We start from the raw sequence: 21837 nt of genomic DNA, 5'->3' as shown, positions 1-21837 counted from the left end.
GCAAGGTATTGCTTATGTTTACCAGATCGGGACTCCTAATTATAGTATGATTGCCATTGTTTCAATTGGTCTATGCAAATTTTTGCACTTTTTCCTCCTTTGCACAAAATTTGGCACCCGTTATGGTACATGAATTCATGATTATGATTTACTTTTCCATTCAAATTGATGCATCATTCCATTTTGTGCAATGAGTTCGTGTAAAGCCAGTTTATTGCTTTTGAGTACTTCCTAGGCTTCCTTCGCGCTGTATTTGGCAACCCGTTATGGTATTATGCATTTTCCATGCTTTCAACTGATTTTCTATTCCATATGATTTACCTCATTATGTTTTGTGCAATGAATTTGAGTAAATCAGTTCACCATGTTTTAAACAAGTGGTTGAGTTTTTACAGTGTATTATAATGATCATCAGTTTATACCACTTATCACTTCAAATTTGTCTTCTTTTGAGAGTGCCATAATTTATGAGATTTTGATCAACTTGTTTGTTGCGTACTTTGCCTAGTAGTAGCATGTATTCATTATATCGATGTGATAACGCATTACTTTGTTGATCATGATTTTTGTAAACATAGCCCTATTATCGGCACTCGATAATATACCCGTATCTGCATCAGCCATCTATATACATCGATAATTTCAAGATATAGTTTGTCAAGTCGTTTTATATATTGCTATTTAGCTGTTTTCATCGATGGTTATGGTCAACCAGTTAAACGATTTTGCTTCATTAAATATTTTCATAAATTTTTGGTATATTTAGTTTAAAATCATCTGAATTACTGTCTCAGGTGCAAGACGGGTGCAAGACCAATTTTAAGGTGTTAATTTGCTCAGTTCCTTTAATTGATTGCTTAGACATGTTTGTTTGTTTTTAAAATTTTCATTTTGGTCAAGAGACCAGGTGCTGCAAAAAATAATTTTGCAGGTATATTGTTTGTTTGTGTAATTTTGTCTTATTATTTTTCTTACTAGTTAGCTTAAATTACTTTCAAATGCTGAATGTACACATCTGTATTATTTGTTCCAAATATGTTAATGAAATTGAAAACAACTTTAATTACTGCATTGTATGTCATGGTTTTGCTCATAATAATTGCATCCTTGTAAACAGGAATGAAATATCTTCAAATCTTTGGAGTTGTTCTGAATGTACCACAAGAATAGTTAATTTTCCTTTTAATCATTATACTGATGATGACGATTTCACTGATGCTATTAAAGGATCAGATGCAAACTTTCATGTTAATGCTGATAATATTCATTGTTATGATCACTTGTGTTTTAATCCTCTAAGAGATGATGATGATCTCAATTCAAATGAAAGCGAGCAAAACACAAACTGTAACAGCACTTATTTCACCTATGATAGCTTTAACAGTCATGTTAACAACTCGAGCTCAATCAGTGAAGGTACATCTGGTCTTTCAATTTTCCATCTTAATATAGACAGTATGAACAAGCATTTTGATGAACTGAAGTTATTGTTGCAATCCATCAACCAACAGTTCTCGATCATTGCCGTCACCGAAACTTACTTTAAATGTACCCCACCTGATTATTTTCAACTACCAGGTTACCAATTTGTGTATAAAAACAGAGTAGATAGACCGAAAGGTGGCGTTGGTATTTTTGTTCACAATGACATAAATTTCAAAATTAGATCTGACTTAACTGAAATAACATCCCAAACATTTGAATCAGTGTTTGTCGAAATTGAAAGAGAAAATTGCAAGAATATTATTGTAGGAGCTATCTACAGACCTCCGGGAAATAATAACCCCATTGCCCATTTCAACTCTGAGTTTGATTATACTTTGAATAAGATTTCGAATGAGAATAAAATCAGCTACTTACTCGGCGATTATAACATAGACCTGCTGAAGGAAGAGATTCATAGACCAATAAGCGATTTTCTGAACATGGTTTATTCTTATACATTTCATCCAATAATTAATAAGCCAACTAGAATCACCAAAACTTCTGCTACTATTATTGACAACATAATTACGAATAACAACACTCAGTATCATTCTGGTATATTTGTAGCAGATATCAGTGATCATCTTCCAATCTTTGCCAGGACTAATATTGATTTAAATAGTAAAAAAAATAATCTATGCAATGAAAATAAAAGCAACTATAAAAGGCAATTTACAGATGATAACATAAACTTACTAAACAACAGACTTTCTTCAGTCAACTGGGATGATATCTTAAACTGTCAATCACCAAATGATGCTAACGCAATGTATAATAAATTCATGGATAAATTTAGTGTTTTATATGATGAGTGTATTCCCACCAAGAAATTAAAAAATAGGAGGAAAAATGAGCCGATTTCGCAATGGATAACTAAAGGTATTCTGAATTCAATTAATCATAAAAATAAATTATACAAATCGTTTCTGAAACACCGAACGGCCGATAAACAAGATCGATATAAACTTTATAGAAACAAATTAAATTCAGTGCTAAGGAAAGCTAAGAAAAATTATTTCACTCATAAATTAGAAAATTACAAGCATGATATGAGAAATACTTGGAAAACTTTAAAAATATTTTGAATAAGAATAAAGTTTTAAAACAGTCTAATAAATTTCGGGACAAAATAAAGTTTACACTAATTCAAAGGATATTGCTAATGGCTTTAACGATTTCTTTGTAAACATTGGTCCAAATCTAGGTCAATCAATTGACAATATTCCTGGCATTGACTATTCACATTACCTTTCAAAGTGTAAGATTGCGAACAACAACAGCGTCCTATTTACACCCATCACTGAACATGAAATTCTCAAAATAATCAATAAACTTGATTCAAATAAAAGTCCAGGGCAGGATGGTCTCGGTTCATTCATCATCAAAAAGGTAGCTCCTGGAATAGTGCATCCACTTGTAACCATTTTCAATGTATCCATTTCCACTGGCAGAGTACCAGACAGTCTTAAAATAGCAAAGGTCATTCCCCTGTATAAGAAGGATGAATGTGATTTGTTTTCAAACTATCGTCCTGTTTCTGTTTTACCCATTCTATCAAAGATTCTTGAACGTCTTGTATTCAACAGATCTATATCATACTTAGATACATATAGCATTTTGTATAAGCGCCAATATGGTTTTAGGAAGAACCATAGTACATATATGGCAGTGATAGATTTGGTGAATAAAATTACGGACGCAGTAAATGAAAACAAATTTACTGCTGGTATCTTCCTGGATTTATCGAAAGCGTTCGATACAATTGATCACTCAATACTTCTTAGTAAACTATACCATCATGGCTTTAGAGGTGTATGTTATGACTGGTTCAAAGACTATCTGTGTAACAGAAAACAGTTTGTAACTTACAATGGTGTTTCATCAGAGAACAAAAATATCACTTGTGGTGTGCCTCAGGGGTCAATTTTGGGGCCACTGCTCTTTATTCTGTATGTGAATGATATCCATCTCGTTACAAATTCTCTCGATGTTATATCCTTTGCAGATGATACTAACTTGTTTTTCTCACACAGCCAACTTGAGGAGGTAGAAACAGTAATGAATAAAGAGCTTACTCATATAAACAGATGGTTTAAAGTAAACAAACTATCCGTAAACGCCAAAACAACCAACTACATGTTACTTGGCAGTGGTAAAAACACATGCTCTGACTACACTCTACATCTTTGTCTTGACTCAAATGAAAGTGAAGTCACTCCTCTTGAAAGAGTCACCAGCACAAAGTTTCTAGGCCTTGAAATTGATCAAAATCTTACTTGGAAGGAGCATATTGTTAATGTCATTAAAACTTGCTCTCGAAATGTCGGCGTTATTAACAGAGTCAAACATTTTCTACCCAGTGAAGCTTTGTATACATTATATTGTTCGTTAGTCTTGCCGTACATGAATTATAGTATTTTAGTATGGGGATGTGCCTGCTCTTCATATATTCATAATCTTTTTAAAATTCAAAAAAGAGCATTGCGTATTATTAGTAACAGTAATTACAGATCTAGAACTAATCCTCTGTTACTTAAATATAATACTTTAAGCATCAAAGATATGTACACTCTAGAGCTTGGGACATTCATGTATAAACATACAAATTGCTTATTACCAAATGTTTTTGACGACTTTTTCACAAAGCACTCTGAAATTCACGCTATAAACACTAGATATAGAAACAATCTCATCTTACCTCGAGTCAAGAAAGCCTTTTGTGAGAAATCTATAAAATATGCAGGTATAAAGCTTTGGAATGATATTGATTCTGATATCAAGTGCTCGTCATCAGTGAAGCAATTCCGAAAAAAGTATAAACAACATCTTATGCAAAACTATTCTTAATTGTATACAGTCTTTCAATCATGTGTACCTCACCATTATTTTGTTCACTAATTTCATTAATTTACTTTCAATAATTAGCTTTTGATATGTGCATTTTGTTTTTCTTTGTTTTTCCTTAAATGTTAACATAGGATATGTCATTGATAGACATGACAGCTGGTTGGTTCGACTCAGCATTTTGTTGTCTACCAACCTGCTGCCATGTCAAATAAATGCCATATACCTGTATCAAGGGGTTACAGAGCTACAGGCCTTTGGGCCTCTACTGTAATTCCTTCACTCATCGTTGTATAATGCCTTTCCATAGTTATTATATATGTATTATTATTTATATCTTTATAATGTAATATTATTGTAATATTCTTGTATCATGTATTGAGTGAAAAGATAATAATAAATCTACTGTAAAACCACTATTTTTGTGAGCCGTGTAAAAATGTAGCTGCGCGAAGTCAACTGAAATAACTTTAAATACACGGTTTCGCCACTTTCTTTAGAGTAATTGAAAAAAACGCCATGCAGAATTTTTTGCAAGCGTGTGATTGCTTCGAATCGAAGCACAAAATGGCCCTATAAAGATCTCCTGAACTTACACTCTGGATTCCTTCATGTGTGGCTATCTGAAGTCAAAGGTTTTCACAAGTCCTCCTACAGACCTTGATGAAGTCTAAGAACACATAATTGCACAAGTTGACATCCCAGGCAAGACATAAAAAAGGAAGGTTTTATTTCAAACTCTAATGGTGACCCGCAGGTCAAATTGCTAGAATTGTACATTAAACACACCTAAACAGACACAATGCAATTTGCAGGCAGCAGCTGAATCAGCGCCAATATTGCAACATTAAAACAAACAACTATACAAACATCCAATCCAACCCAACCCCATCCCCCAGTAGGCAATGAGGATAAAGTGCCTTGCCCAAGGACACAACACGTTGGCACGAGCGGGGCTCGAACATCTTTCGTAACATGGTGTAAATGCCATGTTACGAAAGATGAAATCTGCATACAGTGGAATTGTGGGCATTTCATGGTGGTGATGTGGAAGACTGAAACTGTCAATTACTCTATTGCACAACTACATTTTTACTCACCTCGCAAAAAATAGCTACTGAGTCACACGCCAGTGATTTTACAGTTAGTTTTACAGGAGGACAAGATGTTGATTCAGCTATCAACTTTAGCATTTGACTAAATACCTCATACGTTTTAATCTAGTGCCATTTTTCGAACTGTATGCTTTATTTTGATACACCCTGTATAAAAGGTATAAAACAGAAAACATTTTTGAAAACCTGTTGCAAAAACATTTACGAAAACATTTTGATAACATTTTTAAAATGTTGTAGTGGTTTTGATATAAAACGTTTAAAAATTGTTTTGACCTAAACCAAAACACGTTAATAACATTTTTATAACGTTTTAGAAACATTTTTGTGTTTGCTGGGTTAATGTACAGCCAGCAAACACAAAAACGTTATTAAAACGTTTTAAATAAGTTATATTTTGGATTTTGGTTTAGGTAAAAACATTTTAATAACATTAAAATGTCGGGTTATATAAAGGTCATGAAATCGTTTTAAAACGTTTTGTATGAAAACACACTACAACAATATTTTTAAACTGTTTTCGAAATGTCATTGTAAACTATTTTTGCAAACATTTTTGGCCAAATATTTTGTCAACACTTAAATAAGATTATGTTAAAATATTTGCACCCAGCAAACACAGAAATGTTCTTAAAATGTTTTTACAAAACGTTTTAATAACATTTAAATGTCGGGTTATATAAAGGTCGTGAAAACATTTTAAAAACGTTATTGTAAAGGTTTTGGGCAAACCTTTTTTGCAAAATAACATTCTGTTTAGAATGATTTGTACCAAGTTTTCAAAAATGTTTTTGGAATGTTATTAAAACGTTTTTATACCCTTTATATAACCCGACATTTAAATGTTTTCTGTAAAACATTTGTGTTTGCTGTGCAGTAAATTACCAACAAATGTTATTTAATGTTATGAAAACGTTTTATACCATTAATGTACCCTTCATATAACCCGACATTTAAACGTTTTCGTTTTGTGTATGCTGGGCTAGGACCTTGTGGGATTTTTGGAGACAACTATTTTTGGAAATCTTACTCGTAAGGGAATTGAAATTGGGATTAGCAATTCCAAGTCCCTGTGGTGATTATTATCAAAGAACGAATTAGACTAGTTTGTGTCTGACGTCAGAGCAAAGGCGCGACGTGATTGGTTACTGACCTGCGCAGTAAGGCATTTTTGGTGTAATTGACAGGATGTCAGGCGCAAACTAGTGTTTTTAATTTGGTCTTCAATTATAATTACTATGGTGAAACAAACGAAAAGCGGACGCGTCTGGTGAATCTTGGCCAAGAACTTTTAAAACAATCAAGATTTCCGCAGGCTCGAAAGCGTCGTTGGACTTGAGTGCATCCTGGAAGATCCTTGCAACAGTTAGAATATATCCTTATCAGCAGTATGTGAGTGAACTTTTCTCTCTCTTTGCAAGTGATAGGATCAACATAATGTGGATACAATTTAACATTCGCAGCGACACGCAGCTGTATGTTGTTTTTTTCCTATTTGTCGTTTTTTAGCATGAAAATTTAATTTTATAGATTCAACCTTCACTTAAGATATTCCTACAAATGTCCAATATTTTGAGACTTTCACGAAGATCACTGGTATTGCCTTTAAACACTTTAATTGTTGTATGGTCATGTTATTTAGTGAAGAAAATAAGGTATTTTACATTAGCACTCTTATCTAGTTCTTCTGGAGATAGCAGATATACAACCACATGTGAAATGCAACTTTCGCTTTTTAAATGATCTAAAAATAGAAGAAAAAAATATAGATCTTTTCTGCTTATCAAACCTTCAGACCTTTTACAGTGTACTTCGGTTATATTTATAAATGCGCTTTTATAAGTACGCACGTGACTCAAGTGGCACAACATACCAAGACCAGCAAGCGTGACCAAATCCTAAATATGTCCTTCTATTAACCAATACGAACGCAGTATTTATCAGCTAGATTATCATAATGGCCAATGGTGTGCAAGTAAGGATAACCTTGTTATTGTAAAATTTGTCATCATTTTCAATATGAATGAATGGTTTAATTTACGAGTCTCTTCATCTTTTCGGTAGCTGTGTGAGTAGAATCTTTTACTATCATGTCCCTCATCAAATCAACAAAATAGGAAAATGACAATTATATTGTTTTCCTTTTAAATAAAACGTACAACGTACAACGTTTGCGGGCAAATGGTCCGTAAAGGTCTTCATCAACCGACTAACAACAACAACAACAAACAGGTATTTAGGACGCTATTCACAAGGTACCATAGCGTTTACAACAAATAAATGAATTACAAAGTTACAAAGATTTCCCTTGAAAATGTCTGTAGATCCAGCAGTCCGCAGTTGTCTCGGCAAAGAGTTCCAGGCATTTGCCGCGACAACTTTGAAACTTCGATCACCAACAGTGACCAATTCAGACATCGGTATCACAAGCCGATTTGTGTCCATGGCTGATCGAAGGGGCCGGGATGGAACATAAACAGTGAATTGTTCAGCGATGTACTTAGGAGCTAAGTTGTTAAATACCTTGTATATATACAAAAGGACTTTGAACAGAATTCTCTGCTCAAGAGACAGCCAGTGCATTATTTTCAGACAGCAATCGTGAAAAACTCAATCACCGTGGACATATAAATCCAAATACTGTTACTTCAGAATCATTCATCTCATTGAAAAGATGTAGAGCAAATTAGTAACTGACTAGGATTTCATTAAATTGAATAAGACGAATTTAAAGGTATCAAATAATAGAATCTTTCATCTTGTTTTTGTTTAACTTTTTCTTCTTGTAATTGTGTGTACCTATTGTCTTTGTCTTGTTTATGTTGTCAGGTTGTTATTTTTTTCAAACACACAAAATTACTTGCATTAGGCCTAAAAAAATTGTTTGATTGGCGTAACCCGACCGACCCTAAAAATAGGCCCGACCTAGACTTATTTCTTATATTGAAAGAAACCATATCTATAAATCATTTTAATTATTATAATTGCATGTTTCACTTGTTTGAAGTGCACTCGTCATCAATTAAATTAAAACAACGAATCTTCACCCCATTACTTTGTAAACGCAACCTCGATAGCTCTAGATTCTTGTCTAGGATGTGCGCTCTTGAAGCAGCAAAGTCCCTGATTTGTTGCTTAATGGTTTATGGAATGCAGGTGCGTAACCAGACCTGACCTTCCGGGGGGGGCAATATTTCTGATTAAAAGTTTTAGTATTTATGTGCGAGCGAAAGCTCGCATCGCAAGCGGCTTGCCGCGAAGCGGGTGGGGTGGGGTCCAGGGGCAAAGCCCCGGCTGGGGTCAAGGGGCGGACTCCTTGAAGCTCCTGGTTTTTGGCATATTATAAGCTAAAAAATCAGTGTTTCAGAGTACAAATTTCACAATGAAAGTAGTATAGATCTTCTTCCCTCTTTCTTTCCCTTTTCTCTTCTCCCTTGAGTCCCTTCCCTTTTCTCTTCTCCTTTCCTTTTTTTCTTCCCTCTTTTTTTTTTTTTTTTTTCCCCTTTCTCTTCCCTCTTTTTTCTTCCTTTTCCACTTCCCAATTTGTTGCTCTTCTTCCCAGTTTTTTGCTCTTCTTTCCAGTTTTTTGTGTCGGGGCAGCTTGCCCACACCGCCCCCCCCCCCCTGGTTACGCCACAAGCCTCAGCACACTTTACAGGTTGTCGCTGACCACTACGGCCTCACATCATTCCATAAACCATTAAGCAACAAATCAGGGACTTTGCTGCTTCAAGAGCGCACATCCTAGACAAGAATCTAGAGCTATCAAGGTTGCGTTTACAAAGTAATGGGGCGAAGATTCGTTGTTTTAATTTAATTGATGACGAGTGCACTTCAAACAAGTGAAACATGCAATTATAATAATTAAAATGATTTATAGATATGGTTTCATACCGCACTGACCATGAGCACTGAGAGTGGAACGAGTACAATGGGACCCGGTGCTATACCATGTCTCACTTTTTACAAGAAGGTTTGATTTTTGAGAAAATGAGCCACAGAAGGATGCACGTTAGAAATAAAATGTTCTCCATTGAATGAAACACTGTGTATGCACTGAAGCAGTTAGGTCAGTGTGACTTGCATTCAACAGACATTATACAAACTTTATCTTCAATTGCTTTAACATCCGAGATCATAATTATCTTCGTGTATCAAATGAATCCGGGTTCAATTTGCAAATGTGTGGCTCACATTATCTGAACATAGTGCAGTTTTGTCCACGGCAAATTCACCGTGACCTTTTCAGCCATAAACTAGACTATGCCATAGTCGAATTTTATTAAAAATATGTTATTATTAGTCATGATGAACCCATTTCGTTGAACTCAAAATTATACTGATGTTTATTAAAATTAAAGTATTCAATAGTAAAATGGTCATAAAGAGTTTAAAATATCAGACGATTAGTGACAATAAAAGTAATTGAATGCAACATTATCTTGCATAATTATAACGGCTCACTTTAATACTGAACAATTTTGATTTTGGAATCTACCAGTTTATTGATAGCGAACACCGGTACTTGGGAAGCTAACAAACAGAGGGAGTAGGGTGACTGATCAGATGTGAAAATCTATCAATTGTGCACACATTAATTAAATCAGAGTTTTAACTGAATGATTCTTGAAAATACATTAATTTTTAAAACTACCAAGACATTAGTGGGACCGCTTTTCTGGGACACTGTGAAGATCTGGTAACCTGGCGAAGGAATTCCCCTCCGTCTTCTACGAGCGGTAATAAATATAGAAATATAGAAACCACGTCAAAAATCACACAAATCATATCCATTTCCTTTTTATGTTTATTTAGTAACGATGTTGATGATTTATATAACAACATCGATGAAGATCCACCAAATACGGTCAGAAGACCGGAGCAACATTTAATTCCACTCGCTTCCTAGCGAATCCCAAATTCAACTGAATTGTTTTTATTTTTAGAACCTTTCTTGTTTCTTCTCAATTTCCACGCGATAAGCTTTAAAATTGATCGCGTCATCGCTCTGTTTCACAGCATAACATTAAGGGCGCACTCAACTAACTGATGATTGGCTATAACATACGATATTTTGATGGATCATCACCGACACCCTGTATTAGTTATAGTCCAGACTGGTCTTACTCTACAGAATATCCCATGTACCGCCCCTTGGCCATGATAATCAAGTAGCTTCATCTCCCTTATCTATTAAAGCGTTTAAAGTAGAGGTCCTCCCTTCCCCAGCAAACACAAAAACGTTTTTAAAACGTTTTAAATAAGTTATATTTTGGGTTTTGGTTTAGGTAAAAACGTTTTAATAACATTAAAATGTCGGGTTATATAAAGGTCATGAAATCGTTTTAAAACGTTTTGAATGAAAACACACTACAACAATATTTTTTAAATGTTTTCGAAATGTCTTTGTAAACTATTTTTGCAAACATTTTTGGCCAAATATTTTGTCAACACTTAGATAACATTATGTTAAAATATTTGCACCCAGCAAACACAGAAATGTTCTTAAAATGTTTTTTACAAAACGTTTTAATAACGTTTAAATGTCGGGTTATATAAAGGTCGTGAAAACATTTTAAAAACGTTATTGTAAATATTTTGGGCAAACATTTTTTGCAAAATATTTTTTCAACCCCAAAATAACATTCTGTTTAGAATTTATTTTATTTATTTATTTATTTATTACACTTTATCACTGGCACAGAATTACAAGAAATATATAATATTGCACATAAGTTACATCAAAAATTACACAATATTATGAAAGGAACATTTGTTTTAAAAAGTCCAGTGAATGGCGGGAGCGAACAGGTGCCAGGCACCTCTAAGACCGCCCCACCAAAACCAAAAGAGAAGGGAGGGTAAATTAAAATAGAGGGGAAAAATGCAGGTAAGTTACATTTGCCTGCAATTTGGACAATTACAAAAAGAGGTCCAAGTGCAAACAGAAGTTGCATCAAAGGTGCGAGCAAATTTGGACTGGTAAAACTCCAAAATGATTTGTACCTAGTTTTCAAAAATGTTTTTGGAATGTTATTAAAACGTTTTTATACCCTTTATATAACCCGACATTTAAATGTTTTCTGTAAAACATTTGTGTTTGCTGTGCAGTAAATTACCAACAAATGTTATTTAATGTTATGAAAACGTTTTATACCATTAATGTACCCTTTGTAACCCGACATTTAAACGTTTTCTGACAACCTTTTATAACCTTTTGCGAATGATGTCGAAAATGTTTTGTGTTTGCTGTGCTCTACTAAAAATTAGAGGGCTCTTAAAAGATTGTTTTTGAAAAGAGACTACTGATCATTCGTTAGTACTGAAAAGAGCCGTTAAGTGAATTGCCCCTTCTTCAGTGAAAGATTGGGTAACGATGTCATTTATTTCCTAGAAAATACAGGTTTGTACGAAATGGCTACGAAATCATGGAGGTCACCATCTAATGTAAATCACCATGTCTTTCTGCCCACTTTACTTGTATTCTTTATCCTTGTGACATCGGATCATATTAAAGCTAGTTTATATCGATTTAGAGCTAAGGTAAGTCAAACGGTAGCATGTTTCAGTTCCAATTAGTATTTATTTAGTTTCTATTCCCATAACTATGTCTTTTCGGGCTCGTCTGCTATGTGTAAATACACCAGGCACAAAAAGAAACTCGTCAGTTATAGTAATCCTTGCTGTTCAACAATCTCCAAACCATCAAACCCCATAATCAAAAGTTGCATTTTCAACGATTTTCAATGGGAACGCATCGTTGTATTGCACACAAGCACCACGTACCAATCAATAAAACACACAATGTAACAGGCACAATTGAATCGTTAAAATTGCAACTTTTGATTTTGGGGTTTGAGGGTTTGGAGGCGCATATTTTGGTCAATTCTTGCTCGATTTTCACGAACAGGGTGTCAAATGAGAAAGCAATTAATCATCTGTTCTTCCTTGAGGCCCAGGATAATCAGAATAATCCCAAATTATCAGGTTGTTGAACAGCAAGGATAACTATAATTGACGAGTTTCTTTTTGTACCTGGTGTATATAATTAGCGCGTAAAAAAATAATTATTATTTATTATTATTAGGCCAAAAACAATTGCTGTGTTGCCCTCAACCGTCCTACCCTAAAAAAAAAAAAAATCAGGGTCGGTTTGTTTTTTTTTTGAATGATGATTTTTACAGATTTGTTCAAAAAATCAATGTTATAATTAATATTTTATTGAAATACTAGTCTTTAATTGATGTCTAACAGTTATCCAGTAGTCAAAATTGACAAATGTTCCCTAATTGAAGAAGCATTATTTAATATTTGAGGATTTTTAAAACTGAAGGCTTAAAAAATAAATAAATAAATAAATAAAAAGAAATCCAACCGTCCGACCCAACTTTCCCATTTTCCCACTTGAGGGCGACACAACAATTTTTTTTTGGCCTTATTTAGAGTAGGACCATTTTATTATTCAGTCTCTATTGACATATTGAACAGCAGCGCACTGTAAACCGTTATAATCATTCCATTTGTGACTGGAAATTAACAGATTCCGTAACGGTGCTTTTTCCTGATTTACCCGTAAGATCAGTCATACTAATCATTCCCTTTCCTTTCTTGATCTTATTTCGGTAATCAGCAATTAATGTCGCCAGTGTATACAGATATGGGTTTAGTGAGGAATTAATTGGTAGAATAAAGACAACAGACCATGTATACATCTCTAATGGTATCACGGCTAACCCCGTTTGCGATAATATCCCCATTATAATGACTGGGAACCAACAAATGAAATCTGTACCCACCACTGCCGCCATTTTGAGCGCTATTTTGATTTCTTCATCAATATTAGCTTCTCGATTTACTTGTTTTCTAGATATTCTTATATATCCAAAAATACAAACATAACAAATTAGGATAGCGAGAAAGCAGACCAAATTTAAACCAAGGAATATGCCGATGGAAAAGTACCAGGCTGGTTTTGAATCGCTCGGAACTGGTATTTCGAATGCATTGCCAGTGTTTGAGGAACTGGCGCTTCCACTGAAACTCCCCGACTCAATATGAAAACTTGTCGGGCGAGTTATCAAAGGTAGTCCTATACAAACGTCCGACAGATCGTATAAGTCAGAATCAGGTCCCGCATAGATAGTTGGGATAATGGCAAGAGCCAATGCGAAGCCCCAAAGTACGATTGTTAAAACTTTTGACGTTGTTGAACGTATCAGAAACCGGCTAAAGGGAAAAATTAGCAAAATGAATCTATCGATACTGATGAGTGTTATGAAGAAAACAGACGCTTCGCTCGATAACAGACCTAAAAAGCTGGCCACCTTACAAACAGAGCCTGTTCGCCATTGGTCTGAATACAGGAAATATTGGTTCCCGTAATAAAGATCTGCTGAAGCTAAAATAAGCATGTACATTCCCATCAAACAATCAGATATTGCCAAATTGGCAATAAAGAGTGACTGTTTTGACGCTATGTTATTCACTGTCTTTTCCGTAAGTCTCATTATTAGGACAAAAAAGTTTCCTATAACAGCGCTGATCCCGAGAATCCACATACACACTCGAAGCAGGTTGTTTTGCATGAGACTACCACAGTTGAATAATGGTGGAGTTGGTTCAAGTGTCCTGCAATTCATGACGTCATCAAACTGACAACAGAGTCGATGGTCGTCTACGTATCTATGGATAACACACAACGATGCATTTTTCATCAGATAAAATAAATTAAAAAGATTCTTTTGGTTAACTTATTTCAAAATACGTAATAATGTCGTTGAATACACTAAAATGGTTGACATTTCGTTTAAAAACTGTCAAAAGAATAATACTCACATTTGATCCAAGTTTTTTAGTCCTTTTGTTGCTTGCTCATCGAAATTGAAGTAATCCTCTGCACTTTCCCCACGGACAACAACTCTATATGGATCGGCAAAAAATGATACAAAAATATAATAATACGCTCTTAAGGGTAGACGAGGTATTGTTGGTCGAAGCAACCTAAAAATCGATTTTTATTATCTAGATCAATATATTATTGAAAATTAACACGTTGATGTTTTGCAAAAGTTCATTCTACAAATCGTATACTTCGCAAACTTGCTTAATTTATTGTTGTTAATGAGTTATTTACGTTTTACAGTTGTTTTTACAACGTAACTCAAGAACCGCAGCACCTATAAAAGTATATCTGTGATATTTTAATTCTTCTACACTTTCGCTATGAATTGAGCAATGCAGTTTTTGCCAAAGCTCACTACCATTCGTAAGATGTTGTGAACTACCAAATCACAACAGTTTAAAATAATTAATAACCTTAATTCCGTAGAATATCGACAGAGTCATGATCCCTAAGTTGGCACTTCGTATTATACAATAATTATTTAATTGATTTCGAGTTTCATTTAACCCTAGAACCAGACTACGACAAAGGGTTGCAACCCCGCTAATTTTCAATTATAACGTCATATGCCGTTATATTTGGTACCAATGTACATGGGTCTCCTCTATCCAGTGATACCAGAATAAGTACAAACATTCCCACAATAATGTCGCTATAATGTCGTAATGTGAGGGCGCCCTTGCAAATATTTCCAAAATCTGGCTATGTACAAAAGAATAGACAAAATTGGTTTGGGCTAAAAATTCTACGAACGTGCGATTTTCACCGAATTTTCTCCTAAATATAAAAGGAAATGACTATTTCAACATAACTAACAAGTAAAAAGTCAGTAGCTCTTGGAATCGGGTTTTATTGTAGTGACCAATGGTGGGCCTCACTACTCCCCTCCCCCTCTATCATGTATATGGTCATTTGTGATGGCCGGCCCTACCCCCGGTAAGGTGATGGGGTAAAAAATCATCACAAAAATGCGAGCAAAGAATGGATACAAGATTAGCTTAGGTCGTTTGGCCGCAAACACGCGCGTTGTTTTTATGACGGATGACAAACCTTAGGGGGGTTGTTACACGCTCGTAGTTCTAGGGTTAAAGATCGGAAAAGAACACTTACAGTGTTTTGAGCGCAGATAATCCCCAGAATGCCTTGTCAAATACAACAGTTAGCGGAACGTCATACAAGAATCTGTAAGATTATTTAAAGATAATTTATAAGTTCCCGCTTACTACTAATATGTCTAGCCATTAACCATAATAATATTATTGTTGTCAGCGCATACTTTCTTTTGCACAGCCTATGTGATACATTTTGAGTTGCTAAGCATTTAGTGCATGATAATGACTACCATTATTACCTAAGATTTTTTCAGGGACATCTTAGAATAAATATAATGTTGACTTTTACATACGTAGCGTTAGGCAATTACTTACAATTCTTGAAGCTTACGTAACTCTTCAAAAACAAGGCTTTTCAACAACTTGATGTCATTATATGATAAATCCCTGTAAAAACAATATAATTATAATCAACTTCAAATTGATATAGAGTCCACACATTCTGGGATAAATATTGGCAGCTGCTGAATCAGAGTCGGGTTGACTAAATACCAAGAACTAAAATAGGTGGATGACACGCAACTATAATATAAAGGTTAGGGCATCGGTTCCCAAACTGTAGGTCGTGACTGTTTTGGGGTCAGTTGCCTGATGAGGTCTGATGATATCAGACGCAACGTAGTAAAAGAAAGTTCCAGTAAAAGATATTTCAAAACCTTGTGATTCCTTCTGACTATTTTTACATGACGATCAATTTGAGACCACTTCGGAACACTTTTCCGTTTTGACACCTGTATAGGCCATAAAATGTGACCTTTGAACTTTTTCCTTATAACTTCACCCCTGTGTTACCCTTTAAATGCAAATGAATTCCAGCCCAAAAATCACCCAAGACAGCACTTGTAAAAGAAGCCACAAGTATTGTTTGAGTTCTGCACAAAAGTTTTGGTACTAAGATTGAGCCAAAGAAACTTGGACCACCAGGATATGTTGACACTTCCAAGTTCATTAATTGCACAATTATTGTATATTTAGGAGCACTCAACTGATTGCTAAGTTATTGCTATTGTGAGAAGAAACATGAAGTTGCATAATGTAGTCTTTGTTCCATTGAAATTTCTATTAAAAGAATATGTGCAGAGGTGGTTATATTGTTATTGCTATGCTTACAGCCAAACCAGGTTATCAAGTCCGTCAAAGGTACGCTGTTTCAACTCCGTTAACCCATTTCGAGACAGAGACCTATAAATAGAACAAAAGAAGTCATTCTATTAGGTTTTTCTGCGTTACACAACCTAAAATATGACATTATTGATACCTGAAGGTTTATGGCTACCATTTGAATTATGTATAGCTATGGCTGAAGCTTTTGTTGTTTGTTTGTTTGTTTTTAATTACAATATATAGACAATAGAAAGTTCCTTTGAGATGTTCATTAGGAATTGCACTTGCTTCATTGTTAGCTATTGTTTCTTTTATCCACAGTCCTCAAACGTCACTTACAGAGTACGTAAATTCGTCAATCCTTTAAAATCCCCAGATTCTAGAGATGATAAGTTGTTGCCGTGTAGCTCCCTGTTCAAAGAGTCAAAGAAGTGAATTTAGATTAGCGACAGATAAAAAAATAATTTCCCTAATGTATAATACCTGCGCAAGTCATCATCCATCATCATCACCATCACTACGGTACCACCACTACCACCACCACCGCCGTCCCCATCAATTCTATCTTTAAAGGGCAGGTCTATAGCCAAAACAACATCATATCATTGGCAAGCTAATATTATGAGGACAATGAAAGTGACTCCTTTTTTGAGAAAATAAGACGTTTAAAATTAATTTTCCGCAAAACACAACTTAAGCGGTGAGTTCCTTCGAACGAGACAGATTTGGCCTAGAAAACCGGTGACGTCATGAAATGAGATGTGCCCGTTGTGAGAAAAGGGACTATAAACGCTCGCAATGGACAGAACCTATACTGTTGCTGCTCACAGCAAAAAATTCCAAATTAAGTATTACAAATTTCATGGTTTTTAAACATATGGATAAAATCAGCCGCTTCTTTTTTTATATATTAGACAATTGTGATATTACAATTCATATGTATATCAATATCATGAGAAAAATTAGGCCTAAAAAATAAATACATAATTTGAGCTTAGAATTTCATATGAGACTAGCATATAAACCGTGTTAGTCCACAAACTCATGCATCTGATTTCCCTGTATCATGTGTATATTGCAATGCTATAGTTTCAGTTGGATGAAATATTACAAAGCAAACGCATAGTAACAAAGGGCTTTGTTCCCGAAAGAGAACAAAAGCGTGCATATTGTTATGCAGCATTGTTATGGTAAGTGATAGTACAACTCATTGTTGCTAATGTCAAACTTGTCAAAGTGATTGTGATTGTATGATGAGAGCACGATAAAGTGTCCGCTTCAGTTACCTACGTCATCAGTCAAACGGGGAGAACACGTACGCTTCAAACGGGGGAAGAACACGTACGAGGCTTAACTTTACCCACACAATTTCTCCTTTTTCAGGAGAAATACGCACAAAAAAATTGTAACAAGTGTCAACTTGTAATGTAATAATTATTATCTTCGAATAGAGATAAACTTGTTTTTGCTATAGACCTGCCCTTTAATGCAATTTTATTGTCTTCAGAGGAAAAGTAAGAGAATTACGTTTGTACTTACAAAGAATAAGACAACAGAGGTGTATTTTTAAGTGTTTCCTTCTTCCATCCATGATTGCACCTGACAACAAGGTTACCTTCAAGATCATACAAGCAATCGCAGTTTCTTGGACATCGTTTTGTATCTGAAAATTTATGAATGGGCGATAAACGGTGCTCATGATCTTAGAATGAAAAAATTCAAAATTGTTTACGTAGCATTATGATATTTTGTTGGTCTCTTCCTATATCCGATATTATTTTCCTGCCCCCAAACAGTTTGGAAGAGAGAAAAAATTTCGGGGAAAAATCAAATTAGAAAACATTGCCTTATTTTAATAGATTGAATACTCAAAAAGCCTACTGAGTAGCAATTTAGATACAAAAATCTATAATATTGAAAATAAAAGAAACATTGTGAGCGTTGCGTTAAGCTTATCTGCTATGATCTGTGTTGCAGATCCGGAACTTTTGAGTCTTTACACGAAATACACTGAATTAAGCATATTTCATATGTTGATTTATAATTTAGTATATGGCCAAACATTGTGTACATATTAAAAACTAGAATTTGACTAAATTTGACGTCACAATTTATGTGATTTCTCACAATGCTTCTTTAATAGCATAGAGTAAGTTGATGTAAACCATTTCGTTTGATCCTTGGGTAGATAAACAACTTGAGTGTTATGTACAGAAGATGGTGGTGTCACTTGCCCTGAAATGCCCATTGCTTGATTAATTTATCAGCCCGGAACCCTTTGCCAACCGAGATGACAAGTATGCTTCAAAAGGGGATAGCCATGTACCCTCATTGTGCGACATTATCATACAACGAAAATATTTAGATTTAATTTGTAAATAGAAGTTGGAATTTTATATAGTTTGTAAAGCTTCAAAATTAAAATTAATAAAATAATACGATAAAATACCACACTCAGTTTCATCGTCTCCAGCAGGGCATTGAGTCTGTCCATCACAGACATCTTCCATAGGTACACACATCCGAATATCCACTGAATCGGCGTCGTCACATAGGTACGAACCGGGACAAGTAATATATGCTGAAATAATGACATTTTGAAAGCCGCGTGAAATATATGAAATTTTTTAAACCATTCAAATCTAAAATAATTTGTAAATGTTAAATTACCCTTATCTTATTACCATAAGTTGATATCACATTTTTGAGACATTGAAGTTCTTCCGAATAATCACCTTTACGTTATAGCAGTACTAATGTATTTATAAAAGTTGCATATATGTCAGTGAACTCAATTTAATGTGTGCTCATTCATGCATGAGGTAAACTACAGGTATGAAATCGGTGTCTTTGATGTTATGAGTTTGCTGACAATGAATGCCAAGCTATCTTTTCAATTGACGAAATACTTTTTGAAATATAGAAACAAATCCAAATGGTTGTAGTTTTTGTTTTACTCTTTTACAAGTAAGATGCTCTTAACTTTCTCACAAACATTTCATAATTTACAAAACTCAGAAGATGGCATATTTACCACAGTGAGTCTCCTCGGCCAAATTCATGCAGTCATTAAATCCATCACATTCCGCTGACGAGTCGACACAAATACCGCCACCACAATCAAAATCGTCTAGTTTACAAATGTCTGATGATATATTTAAGATGAAAACAATATTAGGCAACTAACTATCATGTTAATATGGTAAACGTTAGTCACAAATTGCGTGATCTGTAATGAAACTATCTGAGACTAAGGGGGCTTGGGCGGGGGCAACTTAGAAGGGGGGAAAATTGACGACAATTGTCAAAAATGTGCTAAAAAGTACAAAAAACGGCATAAAATCTTAAATATCAGGGCGGTCAGCATCCCACCGAGCGACAAGAGGGGTCAAGAATCACAGAGGGTAGCTGCCCCTCGCCTTTTTCCCCTCCCCTCAATATGAAATACAATTCCAACTGGGTATAATCAAAAGAGGTCCTAAAATGTTCACCAACTATCATAATCCCATGTAGCTGATTCGATATTAAATATGTAATGCGTGAGTAGAGCAAAATGGCTCAAAAAGAGCAGTTGGACAGTTTGAGAAACCTTATATAAATCCAAAATTCGATTCATTGTCTTTAATTTCAACCACTTCATTACCGCAAATATTTTATATTATACAAACTATAGCCCTGTTTCAATTCTTAGTTGTTAATCTTCGGTTCATTTAATCGGAAATCAAAAAGTAACGATTACAAAATTTAATTTGGTTCATATCAGAAAAATAATCCTTTGAAACTACATGTTGCCACTTCGTCAACAATTGTCTCTTGTGCACTTTTCAACAATAATTACCTTCAACATCTATTGTTCGTGTAAGGTCTATTTGAAAACCACGCCCGGTTCCAGTGCGATCTGACGCTACTTTAAGCCACATCTGTGCCTCATTTGATACCAGCGTTCGTAACTTGACTTGCCCAGTTAATTTAGCGATAGTGGAACTTTCAATTGCAGAATTTTGACCATTACCAACAATAAGAAAGTCGTATCTGTTCTCCATATCAAAATCAATGATATCCAAGATAATTATTCTTTCTCCAGCAGATCGTACTATCCATTCGCACACCAAGTCATTCCGGTAGGGCATTGGGTATCCAGGAGTTGTTAAGGTTACTATTTCTTCATCCGACCCAATGTAAATGTTTCGAACACCACATTCACCTTTAAAAATTAAACAAATACATTACGCGACAACAAATTACAAATTAGTCAATGGTGTTTTTGTTTTTTCACAGGGTCGAATAGTATACCCTTGTCTGAAACTCTTTGGTACGGATTAATGCATTCCAAAAACAGGAGAATGTTGCCTCCATAAAATAGAAATGACGCCTCAACAGAGTCTCTTTTCATCTAAATTCAACCGCATTATTATAATACTACTGGTGTATACATTTCCGTTTCACAAATGTCCAAAACCTAAAATAATGTTCTGTAGAGTGAAAGCGCGTTATTTAAAATTCATCTTAACCTGTGTCGCTCGCGCTGTACAAGCAGGTTAAGGGGGTGGGTTGGTCAAAGTGACTTTCAGTGGCGCAATACTAAACGAAAATGGCTTAAAATCTAAAAACCATGGCGCCCAAAATGACAGGAGTCTAGATGTTCCGAATAGGGATCCACGAATCCCTAGCTACGCTACTGTTCAAAGGGCGAAATTACGGAGAAGCTCTGAGCTCTGACCATTTGGGATGATGAAACATCAAGCCATTGGGTGGTATTGAATTAACAAATAAATATTTTGTTTTATTCCTGTAATATATTACATCATAAACTGAACTGGTAGGGAAAAGTGGGGAATAGTTTTATTTTGAAAGCTCAAAATATGTAGAAACATAGCCTTACCGCAATTTTCCTCATCAGACATATCAGGACAATCTTGCATGCCGTCACATCTTTGATTACTGTGAAGACACACTAACCCTAAGTGTGCTACATGGCAAGGAAAGTCTTCTGTTCTACATGTTGCTGAAGTTAAAGTAAAAGAGCAGTGTAAGGGACGGAGCGTGTGCCGAAATGGTTCATGGTAGGGGAAAGACTTGACACGGATGAGCATAATTATTTATCCTATAAATGATCGGTAATCTTTACTGATTTGTGCACCAGTTTCGATCGTGATAATATTTATCCTTAATACTTACTATTTGAGTCTGTTGTAGAGAGTTCCAATAAAAATCCAGTAAAGCCGTAATTCCATCGGAATGAATCAAACGTCAGTGTGATCTCTGTGTTATTCAT

At 34.9% G+C, this 21837-nt stretch overlaps 1 protein-coding gene and 1 long non-coding RNA gene across 2 annotated transcripts; both read right to left on the bottom strand.

The window, feature by feature from the left end:
* Positions 1-13362: 13362 nt before the first annotated feature.
* On the bottom strand, positions 13363-15845 carry LOC140165346 (uncharacterized). Its single transcript, XR_011860684.1, has 4 exons — positions 15774-15845; positions 15457-15528; positions 14280-14363; positions 13363-14126 (listed from the first exon to the last, which is right to left on the bottom strand). It is a non-coding gene; the product is annotated as an uncharacterized lncRNA (long non-coding RNA).
* Positions 15846-16564: 719 nt separating this feature from the next.
* LOC140166727 (low-density lipoprotein receptor-related protein 12-like) lies at positions 16565-21837 on the bottom strand. Its single transcript, XM_072190226.1, has 7 exons — positions 21741-21837; positions 20401-20766; positions 19597-19707; positions 19012-19143; positions 18102-18225; positions 16902-16973; positions 16565-16640 (listed from the first exon to the last, which is right to left on the bottom strand). The coding sequence occupies exons 1-7, from the start codon at positions 21835-21837 to the stop codon at positions 16565-16567; spliced, it is 978 nt and encodes a 325-aa protein (XP_072046327.1).

The sequence above is a fragment of the Amphiura filiformis genome, chromosome 12, assembly GCF_039555335.1.
Source record: "Amphiura filiformis chromosome 12, Afil_fr2py, whole genome shotgun sequence".
NCBI lineage: Eukaryota > Metazoa > Echinodermata > Ophiuroidea > Amphilepidida > Amphiuridae > Amphiura > Amphiura filiformis.
This window is presented reverse-complemented; position numbering and strand designations above follow the sequence as displayed.

Coding starts and splice junctions, on each gene's coding strand:
- LOC140166727 (XM_072190226.1), bottom strand. CDS start 21,837: ATGAATAACACAGAGATCACACTGACGTTTGATTCATTCCGATGGAAT. Junction 19,708..20,400: donor ACGAACAATAGATGTTGAAG/GTAATTATTGTT, acceptor ATATATCATCAG/ACATTTGTAAACTAGACGAT. Junction 19,144..19,596: donor GGCCGAGGAGACTCACTGTG/GTAAATATGCCA, acceptor TCATTATTTCAG/CATATATTACTTGTCCCGGT.